The sequence below is a fragment of the Cryptomeria japonica genome, chromosome 2 (assembly GCF_030272615.1).
Source record: "Cryptomeria japonica chromosome 2, Sugi_1.0, whole genome shotgun sequence".
NCBI classification, from domain to species: domain Eukaryota; kingdom Viridiplantae; phylum Streptophyta; class Pinopsida; order Cupressales; family Cupressaceae; genus Cryptomeria; species Cryptomeria japonica.
The window spans coordinates 155,579,312-155,602,115 of NC_081406.1; the positions used below are offsets into that span (position 1 = coordinate 155,579,312).

Sequence of the window (22,804 nt, forward strand, 5' to 3'; positions counted from 1 at the left end):
CAATATAAGAAACATAAACATAAATTATGATAGTGGAGAATATAATCATGTAGGGTGTCTTGTTCAACAGTTCCCCCTACTCAATATCATCATGTAGGGTGCCTTATAGCAGTTCTCCCTACCCAATATCATCATGTAGGGTGCCTGATAGCAGTTCTCCCTACCCAATATTATCATGTAGGGTGCCTTATAGAAGTTCCCCCTACTTCCCATGAATTGGTTTAGTTTATTCAGATTGTTATGAATACTCGGATCATTACCAGCATTCAAATTTATTACCAGTTGTTTAAGTACTGCCAATACTTAGGTTATTATCAGTTATTTGATTCATTACCAGTGCTCAAAATTATCACAAGTTGTTTTATCTATTACCAGTATTAGAGTAATTATTAAGTTCCAGTTTATCAGAACAGGGATGAGCGTCTAGGCTTGATTATGGAAGCAAGATCCGAACTGCCTATAATATCTCCCCTCCACCCGTGGTGGAAGGCCACAAACAACAATCGCAACCTTCAGTGGCAGCGACCCCTTTGAAAGGTCGCTGCCCTTCTTCTATTGTTAGTACTTATTGGCAGCAATCATTACTGGTTGTTTCCAATTAAACATGAATATCATACATATTGCAGTCTATATTAATATCTGCATAAGAACATTATCAGGCTTCATATATTAAGCATATATATTAAGTACATCCTCATGCATACCACCAAGAACAAGGATGTCACTGCCTGTAACTTAATAACAGTTCTGATCTGATCTGATCTGATCAATGATGTTGTCACCTAGATGCTTTGATTCCTTTCCTTTATATCTCTCAATGTGAGGGAGAGGTCACACTTCTTCATCATGTATGCCCTTTGGCAAGAGACACACCCTTTCATTATTTCTGTCCTTTGAAAGGGACACAATCTTTCACAATCAGATCTGCACTTTTTTTTTCCAAATTTTCCCCCCCTTTGAATGAGTTCTCTTCTCCCTTTTATACCTCATATTTGGGAGAGTCACAACTTATCATTTCATGCCTTTTGACCATTCATTAACTTAATTAAACTTTAATCATATTTAGTTATATTCTTTTATATTTTAATTTTAATTTTATTTTTATTCTTTTGTATTTAATTTTATTATTATTATTATTTATTATTAAATTCTATTATCAGAGTTGGGACATTACACAATGGGTGATATAGTTATTCTTATTGTTTATGTGATTGACTTGTAGGAAGTGAAATGGATAGTTTTAAGTTTAACAAGCTCAAATTGGATATGTTTACCTTTCACATCAGAGATCTATATCTCACACTCTATTGTTTAGGGGTTAAATTCTTGCAAACAAATGGAGGGTTATTTATTTTTTAGCAGAAGTATGCAATTGGACTAATTAGAAATTCAAGATAGGTGATTGTATGCCAACAATGATCCTGTGGAGGCTAGTTTAAAATTAGTAGCCTCAAGTGATTCTGTTCAGCAGGTCGATGGATCACATTATAGAATTTTTTTTGGCTGCATATGTCTTTTTTCTCCCAGGCCTGGTGCTATTTTTGCTGTTAACTATGTTAGCAAATTACTTAGAAAGCCTACAATTGAACATTGAAGGGAAGCAAGTGTTGGGATCCAAGAACAGTGAGAGAGGGGGGTGAATCAGTGTTCTGCCGGTAAGATAAGATTTTATTCTTTTATACCATACACATATAAACCGGTAAACAAATAAACATATAACTTGAAGCAAATAAACCATCCACATGAATGAACACCATAACACATAGAATTTATACGTGGAAAACCTCAAAGAGGAAAAACCACGGTGGGATTTGTGACCCACAATATCAGTTCACTAGCCATATGAAAGGATATTACATATAATGGGGGCCTGCACATGCAGGAAGGCACACTGCTCATCACTAAAGAGTCTCACTGACTACAAGCTTCTGCTGAAGTAAGACAATGAAAATGAACTCACAAAATGCATCTGCTATGCCAAATAGAGTTTCGGTTCTAGCTCTTCTCTGTACCGGTTCATAAACCCTTAACATTACTACCGATATTTCCTTCCCTCCAAGAATGTCTTACAAAACATTTACAAATCATTGCATGATATAACATTCGCATACAAATGATCTACAGACATATACTTCTCATTATACAGTCCTGCTATATTCTCCTATGCCACAATTTTCAAAATGACCTAGCAAACTGACCTATATACCCATTACATACAATATGCCTTATGTCGGCTTACAATGCATTACAAAAGATATTCAATGTCGGCCTCGACAATAATTACAAAATGTTTTTCTAAATAAATCTTCCTTGATGTCGGCTTCCTTGAAGTACTTGATGTCGGTGTCGATGTCGGTGTAACCCTGGATACTCCAATGCCGGTGTCTACCGGTAAATGCCTCCTAATGCCGGTATATGACTTCCATCTGATCTTGTTGCCATCAATGACGACAAAATGAATCCGATGAGTGTTAATTGCCAACAATCTCCCCCTTTGGCATTGATGGCAACACTCATGTGAAAAATGGATTCCCTTCCGGTTCAACTGAAATATGCTCCCCCTGAGCAACACACTCCTTCTGATATTCTGATGTCTTTCCCATATGTACCTGTCTGATATTTTTCTGATATTTTTCACATATATACACTCCCCCTTTGACATCAATGCCAAAGACTGGTGAAAGAATTGAAAGAATTCAAAGCAAAAGAATGAGTAAATATTGTTTGTTTTACCGGAGCTTGACTAACTTCAGAATTTTCGGTTAAGACTTATCCAACAACTGTAGGTATGTATCCCAGCCGGTTTTGAAAGTTTCAGATATGGATGCTAGTCCACTTAGTAAATGTGCCAGTGTTTCCTTCTCTTTGACTTCTGTCGGTGTGGGTTTAGCAATCATGTCCATACATGCTCTTTTATGTACACCCAGTGAATCTAACCTGGGACTCACCAATCCTCTAAGACTCCTTGCTCTCCAAATGATTTTACCGCTCTCCTTCTCAAAAGCAAAAATTTTGTTCTCTAAGGACAAAATTTGTCCATCAACAGATGTAGTCAGTGCGGTTAATCCATCAAAAGAATTTGCGATGCTAGCTACCCTATCATGTAATTCCTTTAATCTGCTATCTACATTTGTTGTAAGAATTTCTATGTTACAACAGACCTTGTAGATATTTGTACATTGTTTCAAACAATTCTCAATAAGAATGAGTTTCGCTTCAATTTTCTTTTTCTCTGTTTCAATGATCTTGTCAAAGGCGGCTTTCTTAGCCACAGTAAATCTTTCTAATGCCTGTCGGTCTGATATCTGCTGTAGTGATTGAAAATTGTTAGATATGTACTCAGTTAATGCCTTAATCTTGCCGGAAGGGCTTGCTTCATTCTCAATCTGACAATCAGGGATTAATTTATGCAACACTGTAACTGATTGATCTATTATTCCCTTATCTGCAAATCCCTCCTTTAATAGTTTCTGAGTAACCATCATCATTAACTCAGTTGGACTCATCTCAGTAACTGGTTTCTTCTCAACTTGAGAAGTGTCAATTGCCAAAACCTTTGCTGGGGAATCAATATGAACTGCTGGTGTAGACTCAATTCCCTTTACCTTATCTTCTTTAGCACCAGTGGCTTCGCCACTTGGTGCAGTGTCAATTACTGCCAGTGGAGTATTATCCACAATATTCACAGTGTCATGTACATTGCCTTGCTAAAAAATAGTTTGTGTCGGTACAGACTGTACACTTTCCTTTACTGCCGGTTGTGTCTGTATATCTATAGTTACTGCCGGTTTAGTCAAAATGGGAGTTGAACTATCCAAAATACTTTTCCCTATAAATCTGTCCGGGATGGTGGAAGGTGTTGCTTTAACAAATTTTTCATGAGATGTAAGAAAATTTGGATTCTTCTAGAAGAATTTGGTCCAACCATCTTTGGTTTCATTTACTACCTCATTAACTCTGCCCATCATTAGGCTTATTTGTCGGGGTTTGCTACTAAATACTGTTTTGTTTGCAACATCTATGCATCTTTTCATTTCCTCATTGTTTATTGAACCACACATTTCCAAAAGTTCTACTTCCTTAATTTCTCTATCCCTCTTGATTGCATCAAGTCTTCTAGCATCTAATTTATTGTATAGTGATAGAGCTATTTCCTTCAAAATTTCTACTAAGGCTTTCTTATAGATATCCATGTATAACAAAATTGCCTCTTCAATCTCATTTTGCTCATCATCCTCTAAATCTTCATAATAAATGAATAAATTTTTTATCATTCCACCCTTTGTAATTTCATCAATTAATTCAGCACAGGTCATTTTGGTCTTATCGGGCTCAATATCATCACTCTTCTTCTTTTTGCTTGTGGTTGCCGGAGTAGATGTAACTAGTTTTCTCTTTTGTATAGGCTTCCTTGCCGGAGGTGGCAGTGTAGTAGGTTTAGTTGCCTTTCTAACAAGTCTCCTCCTAGGGTCCACCTTCTTCTGCTCTACTGGTGGTTGATCTATTTTCTTCCTTTGTACCCTTCTGAAAGCTAGAGGTTCATTGTCCTCAGGGTCAGAATCAGAAGTGATGGTAGAAATGTAAGCTTCAGGCTTCTTTACTTTTGTAGTACTAGCCACTGCCGGTTCTGCTATCGGTTTGGATCCAAAACCCAGTTGAGTGTCTATCTTATAAATTACATCTTGTATATATGCAGACATCTTGTCTATTTTCTTCTCCCTTCTCTTCTTGTTGAAGCCAGTTTTGATTTCAAGGGCCTTCTCTTCTGTCGTGCCAAAATGCTCTGTTTTGTCATCCAATGGGGCATCTAGTAGCATTTTTGCATAGAGGTCCAGAATGTTATCATCCACCTCATATCCAAGTTCTGTAACCTATATGGTCCTTGGTTCAACTGCTTCCATGAGGGTTTCATCGGTCTTCACCATGAAACAGATATCAGTGGAGTACTTTTCCACAATGTTCTTTGATAACCTCTCTCTCTGCCTCATGTTTTCTTGGAATGTTTTGAAATAACCCCAAAGTTTCTCATCTTTGTTGGTACCAAGACCGGTGATTGCTTCCTTGATCTTCATACCTATTGGTATGTCATGAGCCCAACACTTCTTCCCTAGACCGGGTAGCTCATTCAGGAAGTAAAGCATTAAACAAACAATCAAATTTTTGTATGTAAAAGTTCCTTTCTTAACTCCCTTGATCTTTCCAAGGTTCAACATCAATTCACTGCTCAACCATTCACATAAATCATATTTTGCATTATTCCTCAGCATCTGATTTGCAGCATGAATACAAGAACTAGCAACATAATTCAATTGATTAGATTGAGTTACCTTATAACCTATTATCATGCTTGCAAATTTCACATCAGTGTCGGTGATTGTGTTGATCCTCATACATTTGCTATCAGGAGTTGCACCGGTGAGTTTCTCAACCTCAGTGTTGGAAATTTTCTTGCCAGGTTCTTGTCCGACTTTGGGTAAGCCGGTGACTACTTGAATAGCCTCCTTGGTGATCATGTAAGGCCGATCCAGCCAGATGAACTCGTTGTGAACCCTACTCAGAACATATTTGATGACCTCATCTTTGAATTCCGGTATGTACAGAATACCGGTTAACCCTAGATCCTCAATTGCTTTGTAATTCGGCTTGATGGTTCCGGAGCCTCCCAGTATCACAGATTGATACATGCTTTTAATTTCCTATGTGCCTAGATCCTCCAGGGTGCAGTGAATGTATGCCTTCACATCTTCAACATACATCACGCTGTCAGGTACCCTAGAAAATGCTCCCGCAAAGTCTCTTTCTTAGCAATTAGGGGAACCTCCTTGAGTACGGGCCTCAGCCTATCCTTAACTTTAACAATGGCTGGATTTGCAATGAAAGTAGGAGCTGAAGATCCAGATGCCATTTTCGAAGAATACCTGAAAGTGAACGCCGGTGAAAGATTTAGTTCTTCTCAGATAACTGCTCGAAATCCTTTCAGAATGCCCTTGCTCGCTCTTAATTCGCCTTTACTTCGCTCTGAATGCTTGAATGCAAGGTGAGTGAAAATGATTACTTCACTCTGAATGCTTGAATTCAAGGTGAGTGAAAATGAATTCACTTTCCTCTTTTATCAGCGAATAAAACCCTAATCTTTCTCTGTCATAAATGCTTCGCGATGTACCCTACCGGATGTCGGTTTCACAATCTTATGTTGGGTGAACCTTCAACAATGATGAACTCAACTCTCCAGATCTTTTCTAGATCTCTTCTAGAGGAATAAGCAATATTTGCAATGAATTTGCCAACCCCTAAGGCCTATGCCTCAGTTACCGGTGGAATTTCCTGCCGGTGCAGGAATGCTCTGTTCTACCGGTGGAACTACCGGTGTTGTTGCATTTCCACTTGGTTCTTCAGACTTTCTAACCCATCTCTTGGTGTGATCTTGTTGTATTTTATCTACCTTCTGCTTTCCTTTCTCATTATCTTTATCATTGCTAATCGGTTGAGTCTTGCTTCTGTAGTACTTAGCAATATGACCTATTTTGTTGCATACATAACATGTAACATTCTTCTTTTGAATTGCTTTAACATATCCGGTGTCATTCTTTGACCTACAATGATTAGCAAAATGTCCAAACTTTCCACATGCATGACTTTTAGCATTCATTCTGCAATCTTCTGATCTATGACCATATTTCTTGCAATTTGTGCATTGACCGGGAACAGAATTGTAGTTTTGATTTTCTTTATTTCTACATTGTTTAGCCATATGCCCAAATTTATTGCAAACAAAACATCTACCATTGAATTTATAAGCATTAGATTGCCTTACTAGTTTCCTCTGGTCTGATGAGTTCTGCATACCGGTTGTCTAATCTTCATTTGTAGTACCGGAGCTTTCACCTTGTACAAATTCAAGTCCTCTAGAATCATCAATCTGCCTTTGTCTTTTCAATAAGTCATCCAACTGTGCAGCTCTAATTCTGAATTTTTCTTTATACTCACTTGCAGTCGTCAGATCATCTCTCAAAGTAGTTATTTGTCTTTCAAGTTCTTGTTCATTGTTTCGGGAGTGTGCCAAATCAGTTCTCAACAGATTATTCTCATGAGTCAATCTGCCACATTCATCAAATTTGTTCTTCATAGATATAACAAGATTATCATCCTTCTTCTTTCTGTCGTCAATATCTTTTGATAACCTCATAGTTAGGTCTTGCATTTCATTCTTCATGAACATGTTTGCTTGACTTAGTTTCTGACATTGTTCCTTAAGTGCATTCTTCTCCTCATCATTCGGGTTTTGCAAAAGTTCCTTTCTCTTGGCTTGAGCAGATGATAACCTTTCTTGCAGGATAAGAATGAATTCATTTGCAGAATTCAATTCATCTTGCAATTTTAAATTCTTCTGTGATGTCCTTGATATAATTAAATAATAAATCTTATTACCTTGTTGTAAGGCCCCAGATTTAATAACAAATCTTTCAGGCCTTTTTATTTAATTAGATTAGGCAAGTTTTGGTTGGTCGTGTCGGCCCGTTTGTAACCCTTTGGGAAGTTTCCCGGAGCCCATATATATGGCCGTGTTAGTCATTGTGGTAGGTATGCGAATTTTGATATTTATTTTCTCTTGTGCGAATTCCTGTTGGAGTTCTGGTTATTGCCATTTCGGAGGTGAAAGACCCTCCCTATTTGGTACTTGCAGTTTTGGTGGGATTCACCTCTCACCCTATCCTGCCTTTGTATTCGTTCCGGATCTGGCAAATCTTGAAATATATCATTGCTTACTTTCTCCAGTTGCGTATCTGTTAATTTGGATTTACATGCATAAGGGGAACTCATAATATTCCAAACCCGTTACTTCGGAAACCCACCACACAACTGCTGCAGTTCACCAAACCTCGACATCTTTACCCAATCCTCACCACCGTACAGCCTTCACCGTACACCTTCAGCACCACCGCACAGCCTGCTCTGCACCACCGTACGGCCAGCCCTACACCATCGTACGACCTTCTTGGTGCTATCGTACAGCCTGCCCCTGCACTACCGTGCGACCTGTTGCGCCACCGTACAACTTCCTTGACCCTACCGTACGGCCACACCACCGTACGACCTTGCTCCAACCCCAGCGTACGTTTGCCTCCCTCGCTGGTGCGGTCAGGGAACATTATAGTGGTATCAGAGCTTGTGATCTTGCCAACCTGTCGTGTACACCAGAAGGAGGTACTTTTCAGCCGATCGAATGGGCGAACCACAGGACCCTACAAGAGAAGTCATGGCACTATTAAGGGAGCTAACCAAAAGCCAAGCTCAACTCAACGACACCCTAACCAGAGGAGAGCAACGACAACAAATCATGGAGGAAACCTTACGACAATTGGCCTTGGGAAAATCGAATGGAGAACAGAATGGACATGGCGATGATTTGGTCATGGGAAGGTCAAACGTCCAACGCTCACATTCACGGCCGTTGATGCCGACTTTTCCTCAAAAATCCGAAGCACCACAGGGGGAGCCAGAACCCACCTTTCAGGAGATGCAAGCATAGGTGAGTCAAGATTGGAGGGATGCAAATCTCGAAGGGGACATATCCTTCAAGGATTATGTGGAGCTCCGGATGAAATACTCGGGCGACAAAAATTGGGGCCATTATGGACACTATAACAATGACATCAAACGAAAGGTTGGCAAGATCAACCTTTCATCCTTTGATGGGGCTGGAGCGACCTCGGCACGTGCCTGGGTTCAAAAAGCTGATACTTACTTCCAACTCAACTCGATGCCTGAAGATGAAGCTATCAAGTTTGCAGCGCTCCACCTGGAAGGGGTCACTCATGAATGGTGGCACCATGGAATGGTCACTCTTGGCCATGACTAGATAACTTCCTATGTCGAATTCACAGAGAAGCTCATAGATTGATTTGACGGGAAGGATCCAGAACTCAACTTCAAGGAGTTGGCGCAACTAAAGCAGTCGGGATCTGTGGACAGTTACATCACAGAATTCCAAAGACTATCCATGTTGGTGACTGACATCTTAGAGCGGAGATTGGTGGTCTTGTTCATGGACGGATTGATGGAACCACTGAAAGGTTGGGTGAAAGGGTTCAACCCCAGCACGCTCACGGAAGCAATAAAAAAGGCCTGTAACGTGGCAACATCTTCCTCTTCCAGAAGTTTTGCGCATACCAAAACACCTTTCGTTCTGAGGGAGAAGGATAATAAACCCTATCCGAAGGGGTCATCGCTCGATGAAACCACAAGACAGGAACTCAGAAGGAAGAAGTTGTGTTTCACCTGCAAAGAACCATGGGAACTAGGACACCGATGTTTGGGCAAAGGAAAGATTCACTATATTGAAGTAATGTCTGATGGAGAAGAGGAGCATGAAGAAAGAGAAACCCCAAGAGAAGAATCAGCCGAAGAAACCAGCATGGCGGAGAGAATCTCCACTTTGGTTCGGAGGGGGGGGCGTCATTGCCACACTGGCGGGTACCCCAAGGTGCAGTGTATTTAGAGTACGTGGTACACTACAAGGGCAACGAGTTCTTGTTATGCTCGACAGTGGAGCCTTGCTCAACTTCATAAACTCGTCACTTGTCAACCGAAGGGGCTTGTGTACAAAGGAGCATGAAGGGTTCGATGTCAAAGTAGCAGGGGGCAATCTCCTATCATGCACTCACTTGGTTCCGCAACTAAGCATCGCCATGGGAAATTACACGGTGACTGATGATTTCTTTGTTGTGGATTTGGATGACACGGATGTCATATTGGGCATTCAATGGATGGAGACCCTCGACCAGTACACACAGAGCTTCAAAAGGATGGAGTTCTCATTCGAGGTAGATGGTAGGAGGGTGGTTCTCAGGGGAATGTCGAATGGCAGCCCGAGGGAGATTTCCGCCAAAAGGATGGAAGCCATTTTCAGACGTGATGAAGTAGTTTGGGCAACACATTGCTTAATCTCAACAAAACCTGTGAAAGAGCATGCTTAATCTCAACAAAACTTGTGAAAGAGCAACCGACTTACTACCAGGATGAGGAACTTCAGTCGGTTCTGGATGGGCATAGTTTGGTCTTCGCTGATATTCCACCAGGTATACCCCCACACCGAGGGTTTGAGCACACCATCGAGTTGGAGGAGGGAGCCAAACCTGTTATTACCACACCCTATTGCCACCCGAAGAAGTTCAAAGATGAAATAGAGAAAACGATCCAGGAACTCCTTGATAAAGGATGGATCCGGCCTAGTTCTAGCCCCTTTGCATCCTCGGTGGTACTGGTGAAGAAGGACAAGACTCTCAGAATGTGTGTCGACTATCGTGCACTAAACAAAAAGACTATCAAGAATAGGTACCCCATTCCCAGGATCGATGAACTATTGGACGAACTACATGGTGCCATCTATTTCTCCAAGATTGATCTCCGCTCCGGTTACCATCAGATCCGTATGAGGGAGCAAGATGTGGAAAAGACGGCCTTTCGTTGCCATTATGGACACTATGAGTTCTTGGTCATGCCATTTGGATTAACCAATGCTCCGGCCACTTTAAAGTCCTGCATGAACCACATCTTCAACAAGCAACTGCGTAAGTTCCTATTGGTATTCTTCAATGACATACTCATTTACAGCAAGACCTGGAAGGAACACGTGGGGCATTTGGATGAAGTATTGGGGATTATGGAATCACAATCATTATATGCCAAAAGGTCCAAATGTGAATTTGGAATGATCGAGGTCCTGTACTTGGGTCACGTCATCAGCGCCCAGGGGGTACAAGTTCACCAAGAGAAGATTCAGGCCATTTTGGATTGGCCCCCACCCAAGACTCTCTCGGAGCTGCGCGGATATTTTGGTTTGTGCAGTTATTATAGAAGGTTTGTGAGAGGATTTTTACAGCTTGGGGCACCACTGATAGATCTGACAAAGAAAGGATCCTTCCATTGGAATGCGCAAGCGCAACAGACTTTCGACAAATTAAAAGAAGTTATGAGTACGTGTCCAGTTCTGGCACTACCAGACTTCACTCGCCCTTTCATCCTGGAGTGCGATGCCTCGGGGGAAGGCATTGGAGCGGTGTTGATGCAAGACCGTCACCCCATTGCTTTCGAGAGCCGGAAGCTCTCGGGAGTTGAGCGATTATATTCCATCTACGACAAGGAGATGCTCACCATCATACACGCATTGACGAAGTTTCGGCAGTACCTCATCGGAGCAAAGTTTGTTGTTTGAACAGACCACAATAGCTTGCGATACTTCTTGGAGCAGAGGGATCTGAATGAACGACAACAGAAACGGGTGAGTAAAGTCTAAGCATTTGATTTTGACATTGAATATGTGAAGGGAAAGAATAACGTGGTTGCTGATGCCCTGTCAAGAAGCCCTGCCATATGTTCTTTATCTCAGATGTCGACAGATTGGAAGGAATACCTGTTGGTTGAATACTCCAAGAACACTTTTGCCTGCGAACTGATGGATGGTCAAGTGCAAGATGACTGATACAAGGTGGTTGACGACATCATTTATTACAAGGACAGAATTTATCTGGTACCCGAATCTAAGATGAAGGAAAAGGTTCTGAAGGAATTGCATGACTCTCCCTTGGCTGGTCACCCGAGATACTTGAAAACCTACAGACAGATCCGTGAAAGGTTTTCCTGGAAGGGGCTTAAGAACGACGCCCTGCAGTATGTGCGGGAATGCTCCACCTGTCAGCAGAACAAATCTAAGCATAACCTACCGGCCGGACTGCTACAACCACTGCCAATTCCCGACTAGAAATGGGATAGCATCTCGATGGATTTCATTACTGGACTTCCCAGAGTGCAAGGAAAGGATTGCATTTTTGTCATAGTTGACCGATTGACCAAGTATGCACATTTTTTTGCCATCCCTAAAGGATATCAAGCAATTCAAGTAGCCGAGTTGTTCTTCCGTGAGGTGTTCCGCCTACATGGTTTACTGCGAAACATAGTTAGTGATAGGGATAGCCGTTTTCTGAGTACCTTTTGGTTGGAGTTATTTCGGTTGGCAGGAATTGAGTTATCGCCCAGCACGAGCTACCATTCGTAGACAGACGGACAGACCGAGATTGTGAACAAATGGCTGGAGGGTTATCTCAGGAACTATGTCTCAGCGCAATAGAAGGCTTGGGTTCGCTAGTTACATTTGGGTGAACACTGTTACAACACCACTTATCACATGTCGATAGGCATGCCACCTTTCAAAGCACTGTACGGTTATGAACCTTCTTCATTTGTTGACCGGGCATTGGGAGACAGTCGTGCACCGATGGCCAAAGATTGGCTTCAGGAGAGTTTAGACATCCTGACCTCTCTCAAAGACAACCTGCAGAGGGCTCAGAACCAGCAAAAGATGTATGCTGACCGACACCGGATTGAGTGGAATTTTGAGGTTGGTGATCTGGTTTACCTTCGACTTCAACCGCACAGACAATCCTCCTTGAAGACAAGTGGTAAGGAGAAGCTGAAGCCGCGGTTCTATGGACCCTACAGGGTGGTTCGGAGAGTGGGTGAAGTTGCCTACGAGTTGGAGCTTCCTGAGGGTTGTCGGATTCACAATGTTTTTCACGTGTCATGTCTGAAGAAGGCCATCAGGCAACGCGTCATAGTATCCAGGGATCTGCCACCTATCGACGAAGAAGGGAAACTAATTCTGGAGCCGGCGGAGATCATTGATGTCAGAGAAAAGAGGTTGAGAACTCGCACAATCAAATAGTTCCTCATACGCTGGAAGAATCTACCCATCAAGGAGCAAATTCTGGAGCATCCAAGTCTGCAATTGCTTGAGGGCAAGCAATTTTTGGCCCGGGAGGACTGTGATGTCCCCGATATAATTAAATAATAAATCTTATTACCTTGTTGTAAGGCCCCAGATTTAATAACAAATCTTTCGGGCCCTTTTATTTAATTAGATTAGGCAACTTTTGGTTGGTCGTGTCAGCCCGTTTGTAACCCTTCGGGAAGTTTCCCAGAGCCCATATATATGGCCGTGTTAGTCATTGTGGTAGGTATGCGAATTTTGATATTTATTTTATCTTGTGCGAATTCCTGTTGGAGTTCTGGTTACTGCCATTTCGGAGGTGAAAGACCCTCCCTATTTGGTACTTGCAGTTTTGGTGGGGTTCACCTCTCACCCTATCCTGCCTTTGTATTCGTTCCGGATCTGGCAAATCTTGAAATATATCATTGCTTACTTTCTCCAGTTGCGTATCTTTTAATTTGGATTTACATGCATAAGGGGAACTCATAATATTCCGAACCCGTTACTCCGGAAACCCACCACACAACCGCTGCAGTTCACCAAACCTCGACATCTTTACCCAATCCTCACCACCGTACGACCTTCACCGTACACCTTCAGCACCACCGCACGGCCTGCTCTGCACCACCATACGACCTGCCCTGCACCACCGTACGGCCTTCTTGGTGCTACCGTATGGCCTGCCCCTGCACTACCGTGCGACCTGTTGCGCCACCGTACAACTTCCTTGACCCTACTGTACGGCCACACCACCGTATGACCTTGCTTCAACCCCACCGTACGTTTGCCTCCCTCGCTGGTGCGGTCAGGGAACATTACATCTTCATCCTTTCAACATCATAATCCTCAAGAGCCATCTCACGTTGCTTTTCCATAGCCATGTTCAAAGATTCCGGTTTCAGGATCTTCCTCAAGCTGTTAAACTTCTTCTGAGGTACCAGGCTTTGATACCAATTGTTGGGATCCAAGAACATTGAGAGGGGGGGGGGGTGAATCAGTGTTCTGCCGGTAGGATAAGATTTTATTCTTTTATACCATACACATATAAACCAGTAAACAAATAAACATATAACTTGAAGGAAATAAACCATCCACATGAATGAACACCATAACACATAGGATTTATACGTGGAAAACCTCAAAGAGGAAAAACCACGGTGGGATTTGTGACCCACAATATCAGTTCATTGGCCATATGAAAGGATATTACATATAATGGGGGCCTGCACATGCAAGAAGGCACACTGCTCATCACTAAAGAGTCTCACTGACTACAAGCTTCTACTGAGGTAAGACAATGAAAATGAACTCACAAAATGCATCTGCTATGCCAAATAGAGTTCCAGTTCTAGCTTTGCTCTGTACCGGTTCATAAACCCTGAACACTACTTCCGATATCTCCTTCCCTCCAAGAATGTCTTACAAAACTTTTACAGATCATTGCATGATATAACATTCGCATACAAATGATCTACATATATATACTTCGCATTATATAGTTCTGCTATATTCTCTTATGTCACACTTTTCAAAATGACCTAGCAGACTGACCTATATACCCATTACAAACAATATGCCTTATGTCGGCTTACAATGCATTACAAAAGATATTCAATGTCGGCCTCGACAATAATTACAAAATGATTTTCTAAATAAATCTTCCTTGATGTCGGCTTCCTTGAAGTACTTGATGCCGGTGCCGATGTTGATGCCGATGTAACCCTGGATACTCCAATGCCGGTGCCTGCCGGTAAATGCCTCCTAATGCCGGTATATGACTTCCATCTGATCTTGTTGCCATCAATGACAACAAAATGAATCCGATGAGTGTTAATTGCCAACAACAAGAGGATCATGAGGAATGCCGAACCTACATTATATTTTGGGACTGTATGGTATTTTTAATGATTTTCAGCTATTTAGTTCCCTTTATATTAGGATGGATTAGTCAATTATTGAAAGTTGTTAACATGATATATCTCCAGTATTGGAACAATATCTTAAGCAAGAAGCAATAGGTCATTACTTTGTCTTAGGCATATTGGAACAATATCTTGGGTTAAGCAAGAAGCAATAGATCATTACTTTGTCTTTGGCATAAGTAGGGTACTGGGACTCTGTTTTAGCTGCATTTGTGGCACCATGAATGGGGAGGATCTTGTTTTGTAATAGGGTAAAATTTATTATATACGTACCAAAAGATGGTTACAAAATGGGTGCAAATTTTTTCAAGACATGGCCAAGATTACATAGAAGGAATACAGATTTTTGTAAGATACTGTCAAAAGTTTTGAAGACAAATCTTACTTTAAACAAAGAACAAAGAACAACGAAAAGGCAGTTTTTTTTTCAAAATGCAATAATTAGTGATCAGCAGTTTTTCCTTCAGTACATAAATGTAAGAACCTATAGTTTGTATTCTATGTACATCCACAAAAATCAAAGATCAAAAAAGAACTAGCAGGGTAGATGAGGGACAGTTGTCTCTTTCAGTGTTCTAATTTCTATGCAGCAGAGGTGGAGGCACAAAATTTGTATAAATTTTTTGACCTTGCCCATGAACATTGGCCTCAGTTGAGATTTCTGCCCAGATGACCACATGCTGGAGTGATACCAACATATTCTTGGATGATTGCAATTTGCAACAATCTATTTTTTGCAGTTTCAAGGAGTATCATTCTAATATTGGCCTCAATAGATTTTTCTTACTGCTTAACAACCCTAGCTTCATCTAGTAGTTCATTTTTTCTGTTTTTCCAGACCACTTTAAGGCACAATGGAGAAGTCTAGGCAAAACACTCTCAAGGTAGGGATTGTGCATCTCTTTTTCCTATTGTTTATGCTTAGTTGCAAAGAGATGCATCTCACACATGCTCTAGCACACATCTTGAAAAGTAGTACGCATTTCTTGTATCAAAGACAAGTATGAAAACATCTCAAATCACAAGAAACATCCTGGCTACTAGACATCTGTGTTTGAAAAACCTAAAATCAGGAATTTTTCCCATAATAACCCTAAATGTTAATAAATGAAAAAACCCAAAAAATTATTTTAAAGTGGTCTGATGCTATTGGTTTAAGTCACAATATATACATCAAAGGAGCAGTGGAAACTTGTATGGAGCGTTCAAAGGTTTCTAGAGCTGAGTTGTCACCAATGATAGGTTTCTGCTATGCTTCTCTTTGTTTCTATGATTTTTCTGAGAATATCTTGGCCCTCCTGTGTTTGGGCGCTTCCGGTGTCTATTTTTGTTGAGCTGACCTTGAATATGTTGCTCCCATGAATGGTCTAATCCTGTAAACAAACTGCCTCCAGTGTTCCGTGAATAAGCTGCCTCCTGTGCACATACTCTATTTGATTTTGGCATTTAAGAATTAAAGTGTAATAGTTAAAACATTACAGACTAGATTTTCTTTAAGTATGAATAACTTCAAATCTTATACTATGCTTACATTAAATTACTTGCCATGTAAATTTTTAATTTAAATATTAAAACCTACGTTTACTCTTTAAGTCAAAGAAATATCACACAATTAAACTTGACATCTATTAAAATTTTCAATATTTAGATTTATTATTTACAGTTATATATTTCTCGTTTTCTAATTTTTTAATTTTAGCAAATTATATATATTTGGAATCTCCAAATACCCATCTCCTATTTGTTAAAGAAATGACGTACCAGTACTGGTACCAGTCTTTTGTCAACCTTGCATTTATGTGGTGCTTTCAGCTCCTTGGTAATGTGTCACTTATGAAGTATAGAAGAGTGATGAAGGCATTTAGGTGGGCTGGAGAAGCTTCGCATGGGATAAAAATGTTGGGCATCTCCTTTAATGAAGTTTGAAGCACAGGTGACAAGGTGTAGGGATGATGTGGGTCATAACAGGAACGCTTGTAACAGTTTGGAGGTTTGTCATTTAGTGACAATAAACAAAGTTTTCTTTTCTTGAACATACAATAATCCTCAGAATAATGATATTTGCACTGAAACCTTGTGCTGATGATTTTTAAAGTTTTAGGATTCACATCTATAGGCTTCTTTTTACTGTTTAGAATTTTCATTAAACAAATTCCTTAAGGGGATTCTCAAATAACCATTCTTCCCCTTTGTCTTAGATACAAAGGTTTGAGAAGTAGCTATTTTTGACAAAGTCTCGCAGTTCTTACTTCAAATTTCCTATTGTGTGCATCTAGCTCTTTCCAAGGACTTAACAATCCACATCAGAACTGGCTGGGCGATTAGGCAACCAAGTACTCTGTGCAATCATAGATTTGGTATGAATACAATCAGATTCACAAATAGATATGGATGCAGGGAAAGCTGGAAAGCCATCATAGTAATACTGTCATCATAAAAATCAATACTCATATAAAAGTTAGCTGATTCAATGTTGTTGGTCAATTTAAGGATTTTTTACTAGCCTTTAACCCACTGGCAAACTCATCGGCCATGGCCATAGTATGATCCTTTTTTATGTTTCATTGTTTTCTTTTCTATTTTCTTTTTTGAAATTTGAGTGAATTGGCCTACCAAAACAGCTGCTATACATGGAACTGATCCGATCCATTCTTTGGCCTCTATAACTCTCAAGCTCAATGGCCTGCACCTCATCTAGCTAGTGTGGCTGAGGTTTGAACTTTGAACACACAACCAATATTCATCTATTCAATCGCAATACCAATTGGTCACCATGGGGACATCCTTTTATTGTTGTTAATAGGGTGGTAACTACTCTAAATGTTGTGCTCACCAGGTTTTCAGATTTTCTCCCCTAGGACATTAAACTGTGTCCTAGATTTTGTTACTGCCAAATGACACCTCAAGCTTTTTTGGCTTATTTTATTATGGTTGTAAGATATGTAATTCACTGGTAACTCTAATAACAAATAACAACTTAATGATCTGTTGATATAATATTAGGGAAATATGGATGGCTGCCAACCTTCTTTATTTAAATTTTGCAGGCTCTTTCACATGCTTGCATTGTTTGTTCATTGAAACTGTCTGTGGAATGGGTCACGTCATCGGATCTTGAAGATGTAGCTGCAAAAGAGGTCTGGAACTGCTGATCTTTTGTGTGGCAAATATTAACCCTATGTTTCTGCAATGTATGTAAATATTCTGTTTCGTGTTTCTGATTGCAGGCACCAGATGTGCATGCAGCTGCGTGGAAAGCTCTGAAGGTGAGCTGCTCTTAGTTTATAGTAATTTTTTTTTGCATCTTTGTTTTGTGTTTGTTTACTTTAAGGCTATGTGGAGCAGTTATACATTCCAAAACTTTTTAAGTTAAATATTGTGAAAGTGTTTATATTGAACTTGGTGTTTCTTACTTGCAATTATTGAGCATATTTTTATGTAAGACACATGCTTTTGTCTCAGAGTGCAGCTGGTGTTCTGGTTCCAGGGGGATTTGGTGACCGTGGTATAGAAGGAAAAATACTGGCAGCAAAATATGCTCGTGAAAATAGAATACCCTATCTTGGTGTTTGCTTGGGGATGCAGATTTCTGTAATTGAATTTGCACGATCTGTGCGTGCTCTTTCTTTGATGATTATTTTTCTAAGGCTCATTGACTGACAATACAGTAATTTGGATTACTCACCCAATTTTATTTTTTTGTTACATATGAAAGGTTCTTGGTTTAGAGGGTGCCAACAGTACAGAATTCGATGAACATACTCCACATCCTTGTGTCATTTTCATGCCAGAGGTAAATATCTGGAGGTGATAATGAGGTTAGTATTAGTCAAGCAGCAAGAAGGAAACTGTCAATCTGCTTGATTGAAGATGTTCCCTGGGATTACTGAGTACATGAATAAGAATTGCATGGAAGTACATGGTTGTAACTTGTAAGTTCTAACTAATATGTTTCAATCAAAGACAGGGCTCAAAGACTCATATGGGGAGTACAATGCGGCTGGGTTCAAGAAAAACGCTCTTTCAAACTTCTGATTGCATTACAGCTAAGCTGTAACCATCATTCATACACTTAGTTTTCTATTTTGAAAATGTGGACTGCTATTTGGCTAAGTTGTCCCTCTTAAAGAACAATTATTTATATTCCAATTTAAATCACAAATAATATTTCAGTTATTACATTGCTTTATGACATTTGCCTAGAGAATTACTGTTCTGTTTGTTGGATAATCAATTTTAAGGATATCCTTATTTGAACTGGCAGTGCCTTTAAGATAACTAAATCTGTCTCCTTTTATGTTTTTTCTTTTCCTTTTGAAGATACGGAAATGTTCAGTCTGTGGAAGAGAGACATCGACATCGATATGAGGTGTGATAATTAGCAACTCACTCTATAATAATTAGAGAGTTCCATTATAGAAAGACAAATGATTTCTCCATCAAGTCATTATGCACTCTCTCTAGGTAATTCTGCTTTGAAAGGAAAAAACAAGTTCTAATTTAAATTTATTTTTATCAAACTGAAATATTCCTCGCTGCAGGTCAATCCTTACATGGTTGATGATTTGGAAAAGGCTGGACTTGTTTTTGTGGGCAGGGATGAAAGTGGCAAGCGGATGGAGGTATCTAATATTTATTTATTGGCTTCTAGCAAGAAGAAAATCAAATGAGAAATCCATCAGCTTATAACCAAGTTGATATACATTTTTTGAACAGATAATGGAGATACCTGATCATCCTTTCTATGTTGGAGTTCAATTCCATCCAGAATTCAAATCGCGACCAAACAAACCATCTGTGCCCTACTTAGGTACTGGATTCCGCCCGTTCAAAACTTTATAAATAACACTGAAATACACAAAAATTGAATAAAATGTCATAATGTAATATAATATGTTAGCTGACCCATAGGACTTAGATGGATATTCCATACACCAGTTATCAACGAATGGATTTATCAAAGAACAACAAAAACTGATTTCAACTTTGGAATAGCAACAAATGAGAGAAATAATCATAAACGTGAAAGTTGAGCACAAATATAACTTCAAGAAACCCACTTATGGGTGAAATCTCTAGCAAATTCTGAGCATACTCACACTTAAATCTTCTCCAAAAATGGCAAGTACAGTGGTCTAAGTGCCTTCAAAATGTCTTTAAACCCTCTGTCCTGCTTCTTGCTCTTACACAGTCACTTAGGAACTTAGGAACCTTACAATGCAAGAGGAAGATGAAAAGACCAAGAAAAATGAAGAGACAGAAAACTGGAATGTCATAGTACACAAATTGATTTGTGATAAAATCTCCTCTAGGCAAACCACCAATTTCACAATAGCCTCAATGGATTCATAAAAGCCTTGGCAAATTCATAGTAGCCTCTCTTGACAATCCTCCAACTTCGAGACGATACAAAACAATATGCCATTTTTTCCAAAATTGTATAATTTTTTGAGAAGAATCCAAGTATGCAATAATTTTAAAGGTTGATGCCATAAAATTCTTGTTTTCAGACCTTAACATACAGGCTTTCAGTCTCCAAAAGCTATAGATACTCAACAAGAGGAGGAGGATGAACCTCTCAATTGTCATGTTGTCTTATATAATGTCCCCTTCCTAAGCCAATTAAGCATGATGGAGTTGTTATCCTATTTAGTTGGTTCCCATGGGGTAATGATTAGGGTTAGGGAATCTTGGAGGCAATATCAGGTGTGATTTCGTATTCTGACAGTTGGATGAGCATAATGCTCTTTTTTGGAGTCTTTTCGGGTTAATTCTCTCACACTATTTTTAGTAAGCCGGTTATGGGCACCGACAGGGTCAATTGGCATGCTTGCTAATTTTAGTATTGTTGGTGGGTTCAGTTTTGATGATCATCTCAAATTTTGATATAGTCTAGGGACTTTAAATTAAATAACAGTAAGTTATAAGTTAAAAAAATCAAATTAAAGATTTAACTTTATTGTTATTTTAATTTATTTAATAAAGGGACTATAGAGGCCAATTATTAAATTAAAGGTGATTTATTTTAATGGATGTACCTTTGTTATTTAATGCTATATTGGGACATTAAGAAGGAAAGTAACTTCTATTAAATAAAGCAAAAAAGTGGGTTTTTTTTTTTTTCAAAAAAGCAAAAAGTGTTTTTTTGAAAAAGCAAAAATTGCTTTTCCAAAAAGAAAAAAAGTGCTTTTTGAAGAAAGCAATAAGTAAAAAAGCTTTCTCAAAAAATAGCGACAAAGAAAAAAAAGCTTTCTCGAAAAATAGCGAAAAAGCAAAATAAGTTTTTTTCAAAAAAGCAACCAAAAAAAATATAAAAGGAGCATTAGGCCACTCTCATTTGATGGTATGTTGAGTTTTGATTTTGATATTGCTTTTATTTTGGAGGAGATTGCTTCTTCATCTGGGTTCGTGAGGATGAAAATCCTTTTTAGCTAACATTCTCTACTTTGTTGAGAGATACAATTTGGAGAATACTTGGTGATTTCATTCAGAGGTCACATTTGGGCATATTGGAGATATATCAGGCTTTATAACTTCTTGTCAATCAGATTTGAAGAGAACAAATTTGGAGAAGATTAATGAGGGTTTATTTTTATTTGTTGGTTATATCTTCTCCCTTGCTGGCTATATACTCTTTTGATGGGTGTCTAGGGTTTTGAGGAGGTTGCACTTGTTATTTTGGAGCATTTTGGGCCTGCACTTCCTTGCATACCTGTAGTGTAGCCTTTGAAGCAGATTGTGAGGGTTGGCATTTATTTTGGAGTGTTATTTTGGTGATTGTTGTGAGCAGCTCAAACAAAACCATTGTTGCATTTTCTGGGTATGTTGGATTTAGATATGTAGTGTATTTTATGAACTGGGTTGTTATTTTTGAGAAAACATGTTTTTCGAGATTAGAAATTAAATATGGCATTTTCAGTTGTGTTATTTCTAAATATTAGTCATTTTCTGAACTATTATTATCGTTGTTTATATTGAAATATTATTGTGTTATCTCTTTATCTGCACTATTATTGTTGTTGTTTATATTGAAAAAACACATTAAAAAACAAACAAAAAACAAAGCACAAATTGGGTTGCATACTACAATGGTATCTTGCCATCCTAGAGGGTATAGAATGAAGAAACAATGATATGTCTAGGTTTGATTAGCCACCTTTTACACCATTATAACACACAAAAACAAGTCAAACACAAAATTGGTTATAGAAGAACAGAGGTCAAGAGAAGAACGGAGAGCAACAGAAGTAAAAGCTACAAAAAATATGGGTGATAGGAATACCAGAGATCGAGGAGAAGAGAGGTTTTTGAATTTGTTGGATGCGCTGGTTAGAGGACAAGAAGTTGTAGAACAAAGGGCCCAACAACAAAATCAACGTTTGGAGTTATTAACAAAAATGATGGCTCATCAAATGGGGATAAATATTGGTGCAAATAATAATGGAGGTAACAATGAAGGCAAAAATGGAGGCAATAATGGCCAAGGAGAGAACTCAGTCCATGGTGGAGTTCCAAATCAGCAAACTAGAACCACCAGTTCGAGGCACCTACCTTTCTACCTAGGGTACTGTTGATATGTTTTTTATGCACAATCTAACACAAAATAAAATACCCAAAAGTATCTTATCCTCTCTTGAACAAAGTTACTCAAATGCTGAAGGTTAGCTTAAGGATCACTTGAGATAACTCCAAGGTTCATAAATGTTGGGTCACAACATGTAGATAAACTCAATGGTTTGATGTGATTATGTTGGAATCACAAGGGGAACTTACGTTGAATTGTTGAATGCTTGAATTGTTGGAACTTAGATTCTAACTATTTGCTACGAGAATAAAGAAAGAGAAAAAGGCATGGGGTTTAGGGAGTCTATCCTCATCCTAAGAATGCAAAAGAAGAGCGAATGATTCGATGGAATCCTATTGGTCGAGGTCTCACCATCAAACTGAACAATTTGACACAAGCTCAGTGCAATCTTCTAAGGACATTTCAAAGATGTTCAAATCATTATCATTAGACATTGATTACCATTCAAGTTAATGCATAAACAATGGATATATAACAATTGAAGTTAGGCTTATATCATTCCAGTTGACCACGCAAGGCAAACTTACAATC

The 22,804-nt window shown here is 39.2% G+C and overlaps 1 protein-coding gene across 1 annotated transcript in view; it reads left to right on the top strand.

Moving 5' to 3' along the window:
* LOC131070563 (uncharacterized) overlaps window positions 1–22,804 on the top strand; it is a 161,724-nt gene that overhangs the window by 87,529 nt on the left and 51,391 nt on the right. The window contains exons 14-21 of the mRNA XM_058006132.2: window positions 17,736–17,825; window positions 17,916–17,954; window positions 18,151–18,300; window positions 18,404–18,481; window positions 18,656–18,741; window positions 19,009–19,057; window positions 19,230–19,310; window positions 19,405–19,498. Coding sequence (XP_057862115.1) covers window positions 17,736–17,825; window positions 17,916–17,954; window positions 18,151–18,300; window positions 18,404–18,481; window positions 18,656–18,741; window positions 19,009–19,057; window positions 19,230–19,310; window positions 19,405–19,498 — 667 coding nt within the window. The remainder of the gene's footprint in view (window positions 1–17,735; window positions 17,826–17,915; window positions 17,955–18,150; window positions 18,301–18,403; window positions 18,482–18,655; window positions 18,742–19,008; window positions 19,058–19,229; window positions 19,311–19,404; window positions 19,499–22,804) is intronic.